At 35.1% G+C, this 13,766-nt stretch overlaps 3 protein-coding genes across 6 annotated transcripts in view; 1 reads left to right on the forward strand and 2 right to left on the reverse strand.

Annotated features, from left to right (window-relative positions):
- The first annotated feature begins 643 nt into the window (after positions 1–643).
- Positions 644–3,179, forward strand: TPR1 (Tetratricopeptide repeat (TPR)-like superfamily protein). Its single transcript, XM_021421609.2, has 5 exons — positions 644–1,019; positions 1,106–1,285; positions 1,368–1,494; positions 1,680–1,793; positions 2,833–3,179. The coding sequence occupies exons 1-5, from the start codon at positions 759–761 to the stop codon at positions 2,946–2,948; spliced, it is 798 nt and encodes a 265-aa protein (XP_021277284.1). The 5' UTR covers positions 644–758; the 3' UTR covers positions 2,949–3,179.
- A 124-nt stretch (positions 3,180–3,303) lies between these two features.
- On the reverse strand, positions 3,304–10,982 carry LOC110411450 (putative clathrin assembly protein At5g35200). Of its 4 annotated transcripts, XM_021421604.1 has the most exons (17): positions 10,696–10,982; positions 9,412–9,505; positions 9,263–9,332; positions 9,036–9,133; positions 8,333–8,474; positions 8,147–8,247; positions 6,181–6,264; positions 6,005–6,055; positions 5,866–5,931; positions 5,708–5,773; positions 5,505–5,585; positions 5,336–5,413; positions 4,420–4,599; positions 4,255–4,330; positions 4,040–4,155; positions 3,560–3,899; positions 3,304–3,419 (listed from the first exon to the last, which is right to left on the reverse strand). In XM_021421604.1, exons 2-16 carry the CDS (start codon positions 9,502–9,504, stop codon positions 3,570–3,572), a joined length of 1,632 nt encoding a protein of 543 aa, XP_021277279.1. In that variant the 5' UTR covers position 9,505; positions 10,696–10,982; the 3' UTR covers positions 3,304–3,419; positions 3,560–3,569. The 4 variants fall into 4 exon arrangements, with proteins under 4 accessions (XP_021277279.1, XP_021277281.1, XP_021277278.1 ...); XM_021421606.1 differs by lacking the exon at positions 3,304–3,419 and having other exon boundaries at positions 3,430–3,899; positions 4,043–4,155; XM_021421603.1 differs by lacking the exon at positions 3,304–3,419 and having other exon boundaries at positions 3,430–3,899.
- A 462-nt stretch (positions 10,983–11,444) lies between these two features.
- Positions 11,445–13,766, reverse strand: part of LOC110410300 (uncharacterized) — a 9,366-nt gene continuing 7,044 nt past the window's right edge. Inside the window, 3 exon segments of the mRNA XM_089782766.1 lie at positions 11,445–11,988; positions 12,893–13,086; positions 13,602–13,690. Coding sequence (XP_089638892.1) covers positions 11,892–11,988; positions 12,893–13,086; positions 13,602–13,690 — 380 coding nt within the window. The 3' untranslated portion in view covers positions 11,445–11,891.

Here is a 13,766-nt window from a genome sequence, read left to right on the forward strand (position 1 = left end):
AATTATAAATAAAGTACTAATATTTAGCTTACCAATTATTAATATTTTAAATCAATAATAAATTTATAATATTTAAAAAACAAAATAAAATAAAAATAAATAATTAAGATTTAAATTATAAATAAAATATTAGTATTTTATAATATTAATGATTAGATTATAAATAAAATATTAATATTTAAAAAATAAAATAAAATATATATAATAAAAGATATTTTTATTTTTTATTATCTATTCATTTATTATTTCAAAGTTATTTTTATCAACTAAATATTACAATAAGTTATAATAACTATTTTTACAATATTCCATTCATTATACCAAATTGTAAAATATTTATTTTATTTTATTTTTTTTCTACCTATTCGACGAACCAAATGTAATGTCAAATTTTAGCTGCAATGCAAGCTTTTACATGATAGTAAAAGGGGATTGTTCAAGACTCATAACTCTTTTCATATTAATGGGCCCCATTTCTCATCACTAAATCAAAGCCCAATCCAAGACAATTTGCATTTAGCACTTCCCTTCAGAAATCCAAAGCCAGCCTAATCTAGCCAAGTCCCATTATACTGGCCCAACGAAACGATGCCGTCAAGGAGCTTTCTGGAAGCTCATATGTTTTTAAAATAAACGATTCATCATCATCGTGCATATTTTTCCTCATCTTCTCCTTCAAGGCACAGTAATACGAAAAATCAACAGTCAGTTTGTTTACAGTGTAAGGCTGTTAAGATTCTTTGATCCTTACCGAAAAAATGGTGCTGATTGAACCTCATCACACTGAACAACATCAAGAAGCCACGAAAGGGACTTCATCATCATCCCCAACGACGTCTGATTCAGCCGCCGCATCATCAAATGTGCACGGAGGAGATGCTGCCTCCGATGGATTCGAAACAGCAAGCGAACGTGACGTCAGCGACAACGAGGAAGACCACGCCCACGATCAAAAACCAACCGAACAAAGAGGATCCGATTCTTATCAAGATGCCTTAAACGAAGACGAATTGAAAGAGGTTCATTTTTATTAAGGCATTTTTAGCTTAATTTATCATTAAATTAAATAAAATAGTTAAAAATTTTGAAAATTTTCTGTTTCCAGAAAGCGTTGGCACAAGCAAATGATGCAAAAATGGAAGGAAATAAATTGTTTGGAAACGGGCAATACGAGGAGGCTTTATTACAGTATGAGATTGCTCTGCAAGTAGCGGCGGAGATGCCTACTTCCGTTGAAATTCGATCCATTTGTCATTCGAATCGGGCTGTTTGCTTTTTGAAGCTGGTATTTTTTTTTTCCTTCTTAAGGGTAAAGCTGAAGAACAGTTATCTGTTCTTTTTTATATTAAAAAAATTTTTGTTTTCAGGGGAAATATGAGGAAACCATCAAGGAATGTACCAAAGCACTGGAACTTAATCCTTCTTACATAAAAGCTCTTGTTAGACGAGGAGAAGCTCATGAAAAGCTTCAACATTATGAAGAGGCTATTGCTGGTGAGTTAGATTTGATTTGATTGTATGTTTCTTTTACATTTTTCTGAGGTTTACAAGTATTTATTAAATTTAGCCATTGCCCTATCTTGATGATTGGTTATGTGTCAGCATTATATATTTTTGTAATTGTTTTAATTGCTGAAGTTGCTTTTTTTTTTCCCCGAAAATAAAATAAAAATTTGCAGATATGAAGAAGATATTGGAATTGGATCCTTCTAATGACCAAGCTAGGAAGGCCATTCGCCGCTTGGAACCACTGGCTGCAGAGAAAAGAGAAAAGATGAAAGAGGAGATGATGGGTACTTTATTTGCTTTTGCTCTTTATTCTTTGTCCTTTTTTCCTTATTCGTTTTCTACTCAAACGTCGGTCTCATGTATTGCTTTCTTGAACAAGGTAAATCGTTTATCTTAATATGTTAACCATATTAGATCATAATCTTCATATTGCCTTGACTGCTCTGCATGGTTATGCCCTGAAAAAGTACTATGAATGAATTCATATCATTACATTATTTGAGGTTGTTTTAAAGCTATGAATTCCATAGGGTGTATGTGGAACTTGTAGATTGAGTTGTTATACTAATGGACGTACCTAATGTTTGAGAAAATAATAAGAGTGAAATACCTTTGTGTTAATATATGGTATTGAAAGGTGCATAAATGAGAATGTGGTTTTCAAGCTTATGTTCCCTCTATCACATATCAAATTCCTATATATTCGTATCTTATTGTTCTATGCTCATTGGGCTACTTCCTTCAGCTCAATTTATCTAATAAACCAAACATAATATACTATCTCAAATTCATATTCCATTTAAACAGATTTACATGTTTTTTTGTTTGTTACTACAAAGGGCAAATGTTTATAAGCATTTGATTCATTGATTTTTGGTTTCCATTACTAATTGAATACATGTCAAATGGTTGACATTACCTGTCTTTGATGCATACTGATCATTGATGATCAAATACTAGTCTGATCATGTATTTATTGTAGGCTTTGAAAAAAATGGAAGCAATTTGACATTTGATTTTAGTCACTGATATTTTCTCAGCATTTTTTATTGCCAAAGAGAACTTTGACATTTTCTTGCAACTCATTTTCCTTATTTCATCAATTGAGCTCAGTATTATAAAATTGGGGACAATATTGAACGTATTATTTTATTGGATGATGTCATATATTTCATGGCATAATTATGTATGTTGAACTAGTGTTTTAGATCCTGGGTAGAATTGTTGAAGCCACGCGCACAAGACCACATTTGAAGCTTATATGTTTTTGTATTCTCCAGTTATCCATTACTAACTATATATAAGTATATGTACTCTGAGCAGGAAAGCTAAAAGAAATGGGAAACTCAATTCTGGGTCGATTTGGGATGAGTGTTGACAACTTCAAAGCTGTCAAAGATCCAAACACGGGCTCGTATTCAATATCATTCCAACGCTGATATAGTCGCTAGCTATATTTTCTATGGTGGAAAATGCAGTGAGAATGCAGGCAACATTTAGAATGATACAAAATATAGGCCCGGGATTGATTTATATGGAGGATATGATTGCAAGTAAAAGTGTAGCACTTAAAAACTCATAGTCAGTAAAAAAAATTTTGTGTGCTTAATGCAAGAGTGGCATTAAGTGATTGGTTTCAATGTTCCTCGCTTATATTTGAGATGTAAATCAAATGTATGAACGTTTCTTGCTTGTGTTATAAATCACTTATGACATTGATCTGCTTGCATCTCAAGTTGAGTTTCTAGATTGACCAGCAGACGGATTCTAATTATTGAAAACTCAATCTTAGTGCTATTGTTCTCTTTTTATTTTGTGTCCCTGTTGGGCTCTTGTAATCGCTCAGTGCTCTCAACAGGAGAGTGAAATCTGTTTACCACTTGGCTTCTACCACTATCTCAACAAAAAGCCTGTGGCAGAAAAGAATAACCATTAAAAGATAGAATCTGTGCTTTGTAATGGTCAACTAGCATGAGCCTTCCAAGCCATCCTGGCGCATCTCCACTTTAGTTGATGGTTGCTCAATGCCCATGTAAACGTCATCACTTACCTTAATACCCCTAAATTAACCCAGAATAGGAATTCTCAGGTGGCTGAGATGGCACGCTGTGCTCTGCAAAGGGATTACCGGAAGGGATTGTTGAATCGTAGCCAACCGTGGGAGGCTGCTGCTGCTGCATGATGTAAGTTTGCTGTTGACCCATGCTTTCCATTTGCACATCAGTTGGAGGTGTGACATCGCTGCTTCCACAAAATGGATCCTGGTTGTAATCAACCTCAAAAGGGTTCGTGGACACCTGACCCAAGTTGCATGCCCGATCCTGATGTGTAGTACTCGCTATTGCTTGATCGTATAAACTGTCTAGTGTTAATCTGTCCAATCTCCCAGCCTGCATTTGAAGATAACATCAATGACGATGACAATCCAAAGCTAGCAGTATCTCTGCTGGGATGCTCTTCTAAGTTAATTAAGCATTTTACGAATGAAAACCAAAATCTTTGCTGATGAACAGAAAGCACAAGGACTAACCACATTATTCTCTGCAAGAGCTGCTCCATTTGAGCTTGGTGCACTAAAAAGTTCAAGCTCCCAACTTGGAGTTGCAGATGCTGAGCTGACATCATTTCCAGCACTTGAAACACCTTCTGTTCAAATTTAAAAGGGAAAAAAGGTATTTAAAAGTATCCAATTGATCACTCCGAGGGAAATATAGTTTGACAGCTCCATCAATACAAATAATTCACCAGATTCAACAATTGCTAGAGCAAGGGAATTTTTGTCATTCAGTTCAGATCCTTCCTCAGGTGGGTCGTCGAAGCACTGTTAGTAACAAGATAGGCCAGGTAAGAATAAACATAAGAACAATGAACCTATCGTTGCCAAGGGTATCAGCTAAAGAAAAGCCTTACCAGAAGATCAGCAATCTCTAGCTTTGCAACAGCCGGCCTTGGATCACTCTCGGGTTGGTCCGAAGGTGTAGCAGAGGGGCTTGATTTTTCTTGAACATCAGTGTCTTGGTTATGATCTATTAACAAATCAGATCCACGAGTAGGGATTTCTGTGGGAGCAGCAACTTTATCATCTTTTATCTGATAAAATATTCATGTAAATTGTTAAATTTATAGTGCAGCAAACGCATCAGATTCCAGTAAATGAAAGTGGTCATGGACATCTATAATAATATAACTTCAAATGTTCAACTTTATCTGGAGGATAATTTAAGCTGTCAAAGTTCTCTTCCCAGAGAAGAGGATAGCAGTGATGACATATATATATATATTTCCATGCAGGATAATGCAAGAGTTGAATAATCATGGCAGGAAATAGTATAAGTGATTTCTTTCAATGAAATTCGGTCACTCAACAAAGAAGGAAAAACAGACTAAAAAGTTACCACTTTTGACTTCATTTTCTAAAGTTTTCCCTTAAAACTATAATTTTTGTCAATTTATATACATGTGTCTTAAATGTAAAAGGGCAATCTTGTGCCGTATTTTGTGCCTCAAGTTACTACTCTTTTCTTTTTTTTTTTCTTTTCCTCGTACATTTGTTAACATGCTTTCTCATAAAATATCTTCAGAACATGATCTTCTCAATTCTTTCACCCTGAACAATAATCATGTAAACCAGAAAACCAGTATGGAAGGGGGGTCCAAGTGATGAAAAGATATCATGCTGCCACAGATTCAACCACTAGAAACATTTAATGCAATCAAATTTGGAACTCTCAAATTTTGTGATTTTCTTCATAAAGATGAATATTTCTCAAAGTAAGGGCAGAATATGATAGCTATTCAGTAGAAACAAAGTGTTGAGGCATCATACTGCTTTATATGGAAGTGTCAAAACTTCTGGCGCCTCCTTCACGTAATCTTCCATAGCAATCAGGAATGATGCAGGGAGCTGAAATGTGTACATGTCATGGAAGTTAAACAAAGTCTGCTAAAAACTCAAAGAAAGCGGAAAGTTCCCAACTCATATTAAGGTCCAATACCGGTTTAATCTTAAGGTACTTTTGCCCTTGCCCATAGTGAAGGCCCTTGCATATCTCAAAGAACTCAGATAACTGTGAGGCCTGCAGCAACATTACATTCAAGTTTTCTTAAGGAAATATTATGTTGGTAACAAGTACTGAAGGGATCTAAATAATGAAACATTACACAGACAAAAAGATCTGTGAGAAACACTGAATTGCACCTGATTTCCTGCCTTCCGATAAATCTCAAGTGCCTTAACAGCATGGTGGTGCGGCATCTCGAAATACTGTTACAAAATAGAAGTCATTCTCTTCAAACTTGCATTTTTGTAAGTAAAGAAACACCAGTTTCCATCAGATGAAGTTAACCAAAGCCCACCTTGTCAACCAGATTTAAAATTCCATCAGTAATTGCAATGTATAGCTTAACACATTCGCCTGCAACCTAAAAGAGGAAATCCATAAGAATATAGCAGCTAGACAGTATATATTAACGCTTCATACATAGAGCTACTTACAATTGATAGAACATAATGAATCAAGCGGTTGCATAAAGCTGCCCCCTCTGGCTGCAGAAATGACACAGTGAGTGGAGGAGGGGAAAAGATGCAATGCTAATAGCATAGCTAAAATGAAGAATGTACTGATGGTACAAACTTTCAGAAAGTAAATGCAAGCCAGCAAGGATGTATACCTTGCAAGCAAGAAGGCGATGGAGAAGGTCTTGCAAGACAGGTAGCTGCCGTAGCAGATGCGGGGTGTCAAGCCTTCTGTTTCTCTGCAAAGAATGCATCATAAGAAAAGATGACTCATATCCTTATCACCATATAAATGAAACTAACAAAGAAAGCATGCACAAGAATGAAATATTATTATTGGGTTGTGAGGAAAATGGCAAGCTTACTAAGCAGAAACTGTGATTACACATTAGTGAATAAGTGGTTGTGCTTCGGCTCTCTGTTACTTTGATAATTCCAGCTAATTCTTCTGATACCAATAATTGCTACCTCATTTAGGAATGTGATTTTCCAAGTCATAAATATTCAACTAGGAATTGCTGCTGTGAGACCTACTAATATTTTCCCTGAAGCTTAAAAGTTCAAGGACTATGAGAAATGATAACCAATTTGTTCGAGATAAAAAATTCGTGATAAGTGGAGGAAGCTAATTTGGTTGAAGTTCAAGACAGTATTGTTGAACTTAGAGGGAATAAAGGAAAGAAATGAGAATATCTGAAGACATCAGAATTCAGCCGTGTAAGTTGTATGCACCCAAGACAAAACAGAGAGTCCAGTAGACAAATTATAGCTTCAACTATGTACTCACATTAGGGTAAAAGTTTAGGCCTTAAAATTCCTTTAGTTAAAAGCGGAAAGGAACATTTTGCAACACATCTCAGTATTAATATTTACATAGTTCATCCGGCAAACTCAAGAGTTACTAAGGTTAGAGACAAAGATGGACTAAGAAGGCAATATATATATATATATATGTATGTATATTATATTATAGAATTGTGAACAAGAGAAACAAAAACATCAGTCTCTTGCAAGCTAATGAATCCTAAAGGAAATTTTCAAGAAAAAAAGGTATATGGAATGGTAACCATAGCACAATCCTGAATATTATTGGTAACTCCTAAAATTAAATTACCATCTTAGAGTTTAAATTATCTTTAAAAAAAGATTGAGCCGCCCACGTGAGACATATATGACCTTTCAAGTTTTCAGGTGAACAAAATAGATTGTCCAGGTTTTCATTGATTTTCCTCATACCAGTAATGTATTATTATTTAAATTTTAAATACTAGAAAAGCAAAAGTCTAACAAATCTTTGAGAGGACCAACATATGTAAGGGCCAATCTCTTTACGAGATCTGCAAAAGGAGAACTTATGGCACTGAATGTTTTACTTATTGGAAAGATTAAAGATAAAAAATAAAACTGAATTCCTTTACATTCATAAAAGATCAATGGCAGCAAAATCAGAAAATATGCTAACAAAGCAAATGACAATCAACCAACATGATCCTATCATTTGGAAAGGGAACCAGAACAAATCAGCAATTAGTAGATTAATATATATTAAAGCTGGCTACATGCACGGTTAGCAGTCAGGCCAGAAAGTGTATATGATGGAAAACATCAAAAAGAACATATCAAGAGGCAGTTAAATGCATGATAGCATATATAAACTATAATGGAGAACATAGTCCATTCAATATAACAGCAAATAGATGGTTATTGTTGTTGCAACTGGTTCCTGTATAGCAGTATTTGTACATGTTATCAACTTCTATTGATTGAAAATGGCTTGCTATCGATTAACTTTAAATGTTTATGACCTCCCTAACTGACAATAACCATTCTAAAATAGGGTCTTATATATTAGCGCACATAGGCCACGTCTTTTCCCCCTACCATCTCAGGCTTCGATGATATGAGATATGAAATTCAAACTTCAAATCATAAAATTAAACTAGACAATGTTGGATGGCCTGACAGAAAAATGCTTATACTCTTTGGCAATATATCAAATCCATAACATGGAAAAAGGTCTTAAAAGAACAGTGAGTTCACCCAAATAGTAACAAGCACATAAGAGAAATGTTGAAGCTTAAAAGATGAAAATGAAGCAAGCAGTCAATTCAAACAGCATACCGGCTGATCCTTATCAACATCATATTTCAATACGTGGAAGCATTCTAGACGCTCTTCGAGATACAAAGCATATCTACGAATCCAAGCAGAGTAGTCCCATGCTTGACACCAAAAAAACCTCTCAGTAGGTAGTTTGCACGCTTCCAATCTTCTTAAGAAGAGAAAAAGTAAACCTAATCAGTGTACCTTGTGAACTTGATTCATCTCTGAAATGTGCTAGGTTCAGCATGAGACCTCTGCCCCGTCCAAGAGTAATTAGCTCTTGGTGAAATGAAGGATCAACTTCCCTCAGTGCACGGTGTACAACGATCAAGGTTTTCAATGCAACCTGAATGCAGATGAAAGCATCAAAGTGAGTGAAAATAAACGACCATAAAGAGGGAACTCTTAGAACAAGAAATACCTAAAACCATATAAGATCAAATCATTTATGTTGAGATCCAGTATTCTGCATGGCTTCAGTTTTCATCCTATTTACCATCTTCATCTGCTACGTGTTTTCAAGTTCTGGGATTTTCAGATTTTTTTAATTCAATTTTCCTTCCTCCAATGGCCTTGTTTGCTTTTGTTGCACTCGTTTATTTACTTTTACACTCCCCATCTACCTGGTTGCACCTCTTCTCACCCTTGCAAACGAAGAGTACTACGTACAATACATGAAACAAAACGGTTTAATTCATTTGCACATAAATTTCAAACCATCCAAGTTTGTTAGAAAGCTAGAGAAAAGAAAAAATGATATTTTAGAAGGATCATTGAATAATTCAGAAGAAGAGATATTCCATCTTTCCAGGGTTCAGCCAAAGAAGGAGGCATCGTTTCTAAAAATCTAAGCACATTCATTGCTACGTGGAGTTGCACTGAGGCTGCAAAGGTGAACAGGAGGTACCGTCCAAGTATGTGTCTTAGCAAGACGCTTAAAAAGAGCGTGTATGCAGAAAGCAACATCAGAGCGAGGGCTTGAAGCTGAAACTGCAATCAAGATAGCTGATGACAAGAAAGAGTAAATCCATGTTCTCATTGATCAGCTGGGAGAGTTGGGACTTCATTCCTCAAAATGAAATTACATAAACAAAAGAAAAAGAAAAACCAAATTTACAAGAAGTTTTCACTCACTCCTGACATGTTTCTCCTTTGGCACTTTTTCCTTGTGGTTTGTGGCCTTAACAATTGCAACATCTAGCCCCTGCGATGCATGACTCATAACTTTCTAACATGATATTAATCAAAACAACGCTACATAAAGTTCCCAGTACCAAACTCACCTTGTTATCACCATTTACTTTTGCCAATCCAACTTTTGTGGAGTCCTTCAGAGCCCCAATTGCTTTTCTTAGGCTATGCTGAGTGCTTGCCATTCTATTTCAAGAAAACATGGTTAGACCGAAACAAGTTACTTAAATTTCAAATTAATTATCACATTGCTGATATTGTTGTCAATAGAGTAACATATTTATGCATTGCCCCTCCCCCCACAACACATTTATTGGCGACTGAGAACTTTAAGGGAGGAAAAGAAGACAAAAAGAGAAGCAGCAACTTCATTCATATGCTAAAAGAATCAATCCACAACTCCGGAAACATGCCCACTCCAAAATGCAGGAAACTTTGAAAACAGATAAAGAAAACAAAAATAGACTCTTTTTACAGAAATTTAATTATTCTCTTTATTCAGTAATTAAAAGGGAAATTCGTCTGTTGCCAGGCAGGAGATTCAAGGGAAGCAACACAGCACATCCTGCCATAGTTAAATTACTTAAGAATGCAATTTCACATATCTTTAGCGACCATCAACATATCATTAAGTCTGATTTGAACAACAAAAAAATGGGGGTCAACAATTAGAGTTCCTTATGAATTTATATTTGGCCATATTCATTCAATGAAGCACTGTTTCTAACTCAGAGCTCATGAAGGTGCCATAGCTAACTAGTAAAATTCTTAATTCTGTGGCTTACAATAAGAAGTTGAGATCAAATTGGAACCGAAAAGACAAAAAAGAATAAACCGTATCTCTTTCTCTATGTTAGTCTCTCTCAATATGTTCCTTTCTTCTTCTACCTTCATCTGTCCCTTATTTCTCCCAACCTTCCCAAAACCAAAGGCCATAAAAATTCTAATATCATGAATTGACTGGGAATTTTCTTGATGCAAACGAGTATATACATGACAACTGTTGATGCTGAAGACTATTATGAGGGATCAATATAGAGTGGATGTTCAGAGAGTAATATGCAATGTATAAGAAATCGATGAATCATGCTGAAAATATTGCATCGTCAACATTTTCAAATCGTTTCCTTTCAATCGCCATAAATTTAACCTTTTCCATCAACCAAAAAGATCGTGCCTAAACTACAAACATCCAAATCACACCATTAATGAGTGTGCATGGGGATGCAGAATGCATGAGGTGAAAACCAAAACATTATCATATTGGGACTAAGGCATATACATGCATTCATTCATTTCATTGCCCCAATGTACGTTGAAAACATAGATGTATATACGTGCATGCATGTACGTTTAATGGAAGATTGGTTTGTTACACTGGACGTCGTCGAGGGCTGGGAGGAGCTTTGCAGAGACCCCAAAGGAGCCGGAAATTGTCGCCCCCAGAGAGCTGCAGATAAGCGCCAGAATAGGCCCTATTCAAGCGGCATAGTTTCTATATGTACAGATTTGGTTGCATGACGGCTCTGTTAGAATTTCCGTTTCTGGATTTATCCCTCCTAATTTTATTACTCCTTTTCCTCCCTTTTTTTCTTCTTTTTTCAATATCACAAATTTGGTTTTCTTTTTTTTTTTTTTTCCTTTAAAGGAACACTCCACAATTTGAATTTAAGATTAATGGAAGGGAGAGAGAGTTACCACTCTAATTTTATTACTCAAAATCCTTATTTTCTAGAGGTTTTTTAATTGAAGAATTGGCTCATATTGCTCCGCATTAACTTCACCAGACATATAGGGAATTTTGCCTTAGCAGCTGATTGTTCATATAAAGACATTCTATTTAGTGTAAACTATTAATTAATTTGGATTCTTGTTTTGTGAAGAATTAATGCATGAAATTAATCGTGAAATACAGTGACATTACCCTTTTATCAATATCTATCATGACCTGTGGATTTAATAATTTATGAGCAAGTCTTATCTATAATCTATCAATCGATATCTGTAAATATTTATAAATTTATCTATCCATAATTTATAACTTATCACCAAGTTTTCTTTGGTTTTGGGAAGGTTGGGAGAAACAGGGGGCAGATGAAAGTAGAAGAAGAAAGGAACGTATGGAGAGAGACTAAAGAGAGGGTTTACAACAATAAAACTCACCTTATTATCACCATCTGTCATAAAGTGATAATGATAGGTAAATTTGTTACTTAGGTACAAAATAAGAAATAAAAAGAAAAACATTGTGTAGATAAGATGGTAGAAAAATGGTAACTAAAAACCATAAACATGATTCGAGCAACCATTGAAGTTATCCAAAGAAAGCAGACAAAGCATTCAAGGCGCCGATCAATTCCTGAATTCCTTGCGTGTATAGCTCCTCTTTGGATTGCTTTCTTATCCTCAACAACTGGCATTTCTATAATAATTTTCAACTTTACAAATTACATAATTTTCTTTATTCAAGCTGATAATTATCATGTTCAAACAAGTGCTCTTTGGGTCAGCCCAACATTGTTGAATACATGTATGTCATTGCATCAACAACGGTTGGGTTCTCTTTCATGCTTTATGCTTGGACAGCATCTGCATTTGCAACTTCTTGAGAAAGCTGCCTCTCCTCTGCATGCTGTTCCAAGTATTCTTTGCTGTTCATTTCTGTTAGTCTGCATTTTTTAGATTTTTTAAGAGTCAGTATTCCAGAAAAGAAATGAATGGCACCCATGATAATGCGGATGTTTCAGGGTTTTCCTTAGCTCTCTCTTTTTTTCTTTTTTTTTGTTGTCTAATGAAAATAATGTAAAAAAAAAAAAACATGGTATGACTGAAAATGCCCATGTGCCATTCCACTTAATTTGGTTAAATTTCAGTTAATTCTGTTTTTCAACAAACCAAACCAAATTACATAATCACTGAAATATCTAAAAACTTTCTTCCTATAACCAACCAAATTATCAAATTAATTCAGTTTTAACCGAATTATACACACCCCTGCATGCTAATTACCCTAGAAGAATAAGAGAATAAGACAAATTCAAAGCTGTAACGATACATTCTACTTTAAGGAAACGGCTCTAAGGGCTTAGAAAGAGTACTAATTTAACTAAAGGACACTAAGTACTCAAAACAGACGGACAACCATAACATGCAAATCAAAATTGAAAGCTGTAAACCATCTTCATTTCACCTCTGGTTTAACACCTCTTGCAGAAGGGTGAAACGGGCAAGTCATTAAGTGTCTCCTAAACCTGAACTATGTCTAACTACATAAGATTTAACACGCTCCAAGGAGAGAGTGAACAGAAATGATATCATACATGTTATTTTGATGAACACTGTGAAAAGCTATTACAAGGAAGAACAATCTAGAAGCACTACCATGAACTGCCATTTTCTCCACTACCTTAAAATAACGCATAAACCTAAAGATAATTGCTGGAAAAATGTAATGGTATGTGCATGAATTGGTGTTTGGTATGCAGTGAAAGCTAATGAAAATGGTAGAAAGAAAGAATTCAGTAACATATGTCATACAAAATATGTTTTACATATCAAGGATAGCATTTTTACCTACTAATGGTGCGGTCCTTAGCAAATCCCAATTCATTGTCCACACAAAGGTCCGAATCATCATTTCTCCTTGACCTCGAGGAGGTTCTAGGGGCCATTTGCTGGGCATCTGAAACAGTCACAATATTTTCAAAAAGTTCTTGTGGGCTACCCTCAGCCGTACACAACAGTCTGGACCTGTTCTCATACATTACCTGCAACAAAGAAAATAATAGAAACAGATATAGCTTTTCATCAAAACAAACAAAATAGAACAAAGCATTTTTCCAATTATGAGCTCATGAATGGTGCTCCTGTAGCATTATAGGTGCAAACAATTACCACGTCTCTAAAAAATATGCATCATAACATTGAAGAAATCAAGATTAATGCTAATGGATCTATCAATCATTGATCATTAAGCTTTTCAAAAAAAAAATTCATTCATCATTAAAAAGTTATAATAAGACTGCTAGTTAGCAATTCATTCAACGTAAACAGAATCATTTCCTGTACACAAAATACTTCTCTTCATGCATTCACAGCTTGCATGGAACCAACTTAAGAAAAAACAGACTACTAATGCCAACATAACTGGATAAATGATCAAACCAATACATATCCTTAACGAAATAAATGAGATTAACACTTTATGTCCACAAAAGACAAGTTGAATTCAGTCTTGTGATATCCAAACACAGTCAAAGCTACAAGAAGAAATGGAGCATACATCAACTAAAGTGACAAACCGATATGCTGCTGTCCTATTGTGGAGCCCAAATTTTGGAACACCTTCCAAAGCCAGGGTATGAAAATTCTCTGCCAGAAGAAGATAGTGTAAGAAATACAATCCAAACACAATGTCCTAAGATTTTCATCAAAGAATCTATCAAAA

The sequence above is a fragment of the Theobroma umbraticum genome, unplaced genomic scaffold (genome assembly GCF_002168275.2).
Source record: "Theobroma umbraticum cultivar Fairchild unplaced genomic scaffold, ASM216827v3 scaffold_56.0, whole genome shotgun sequence".
NCBI classification, from domain to species: Eukaryota; Viridiplantae; Streptophyta; class Magnoliopsida; order Malvales; family Malvaceae; genus Theobroma; species Theobroma umbraticum.

Coding starts and splice junctions, on each gene's coding strand:
- TPR1 (XM_021421609.2), top strand. CDS start 759: ATGGTGCTGATTGAACCTCATCACACTGAACAACATCAAGAAGCCACG. Junction 1,020..1,105: donor ACGAAGACGAATTGAAAGAG/GTTCATTTTTAT, acceptor TTCTGTTTCCAG/AAAGCGTTGGCACAAGCAAA. Junction 1,794..2,832: donor GATGAAAGAGGAGATGATGG/GTACTTTATTTG, acceptor TACTCTGAGCAG/GAAAGCTAAAAGAAATGGGA.
- LOC110411450 (XM_021421604.1), bottom strand. CDS start 9,504: ATGGCAAGCACTCAGCATAGCCTAAGAAAAGCAATTGGGGCTCTGAAG. Junction 8,475..9,035: donor CTAAGACACATACTTGGACG/GTACCTCCTGTT, acceptor ATCTGCATTCAG/GTTGCATTGAAAACCTTGAT. Junction 6,056..6,180: donor ATCGCCTTCTTGCTTGCAAG/GTATACATCCTT, acceptor TCATTTCTGCAG/CCAGAGGGGGCAGCTTTATG.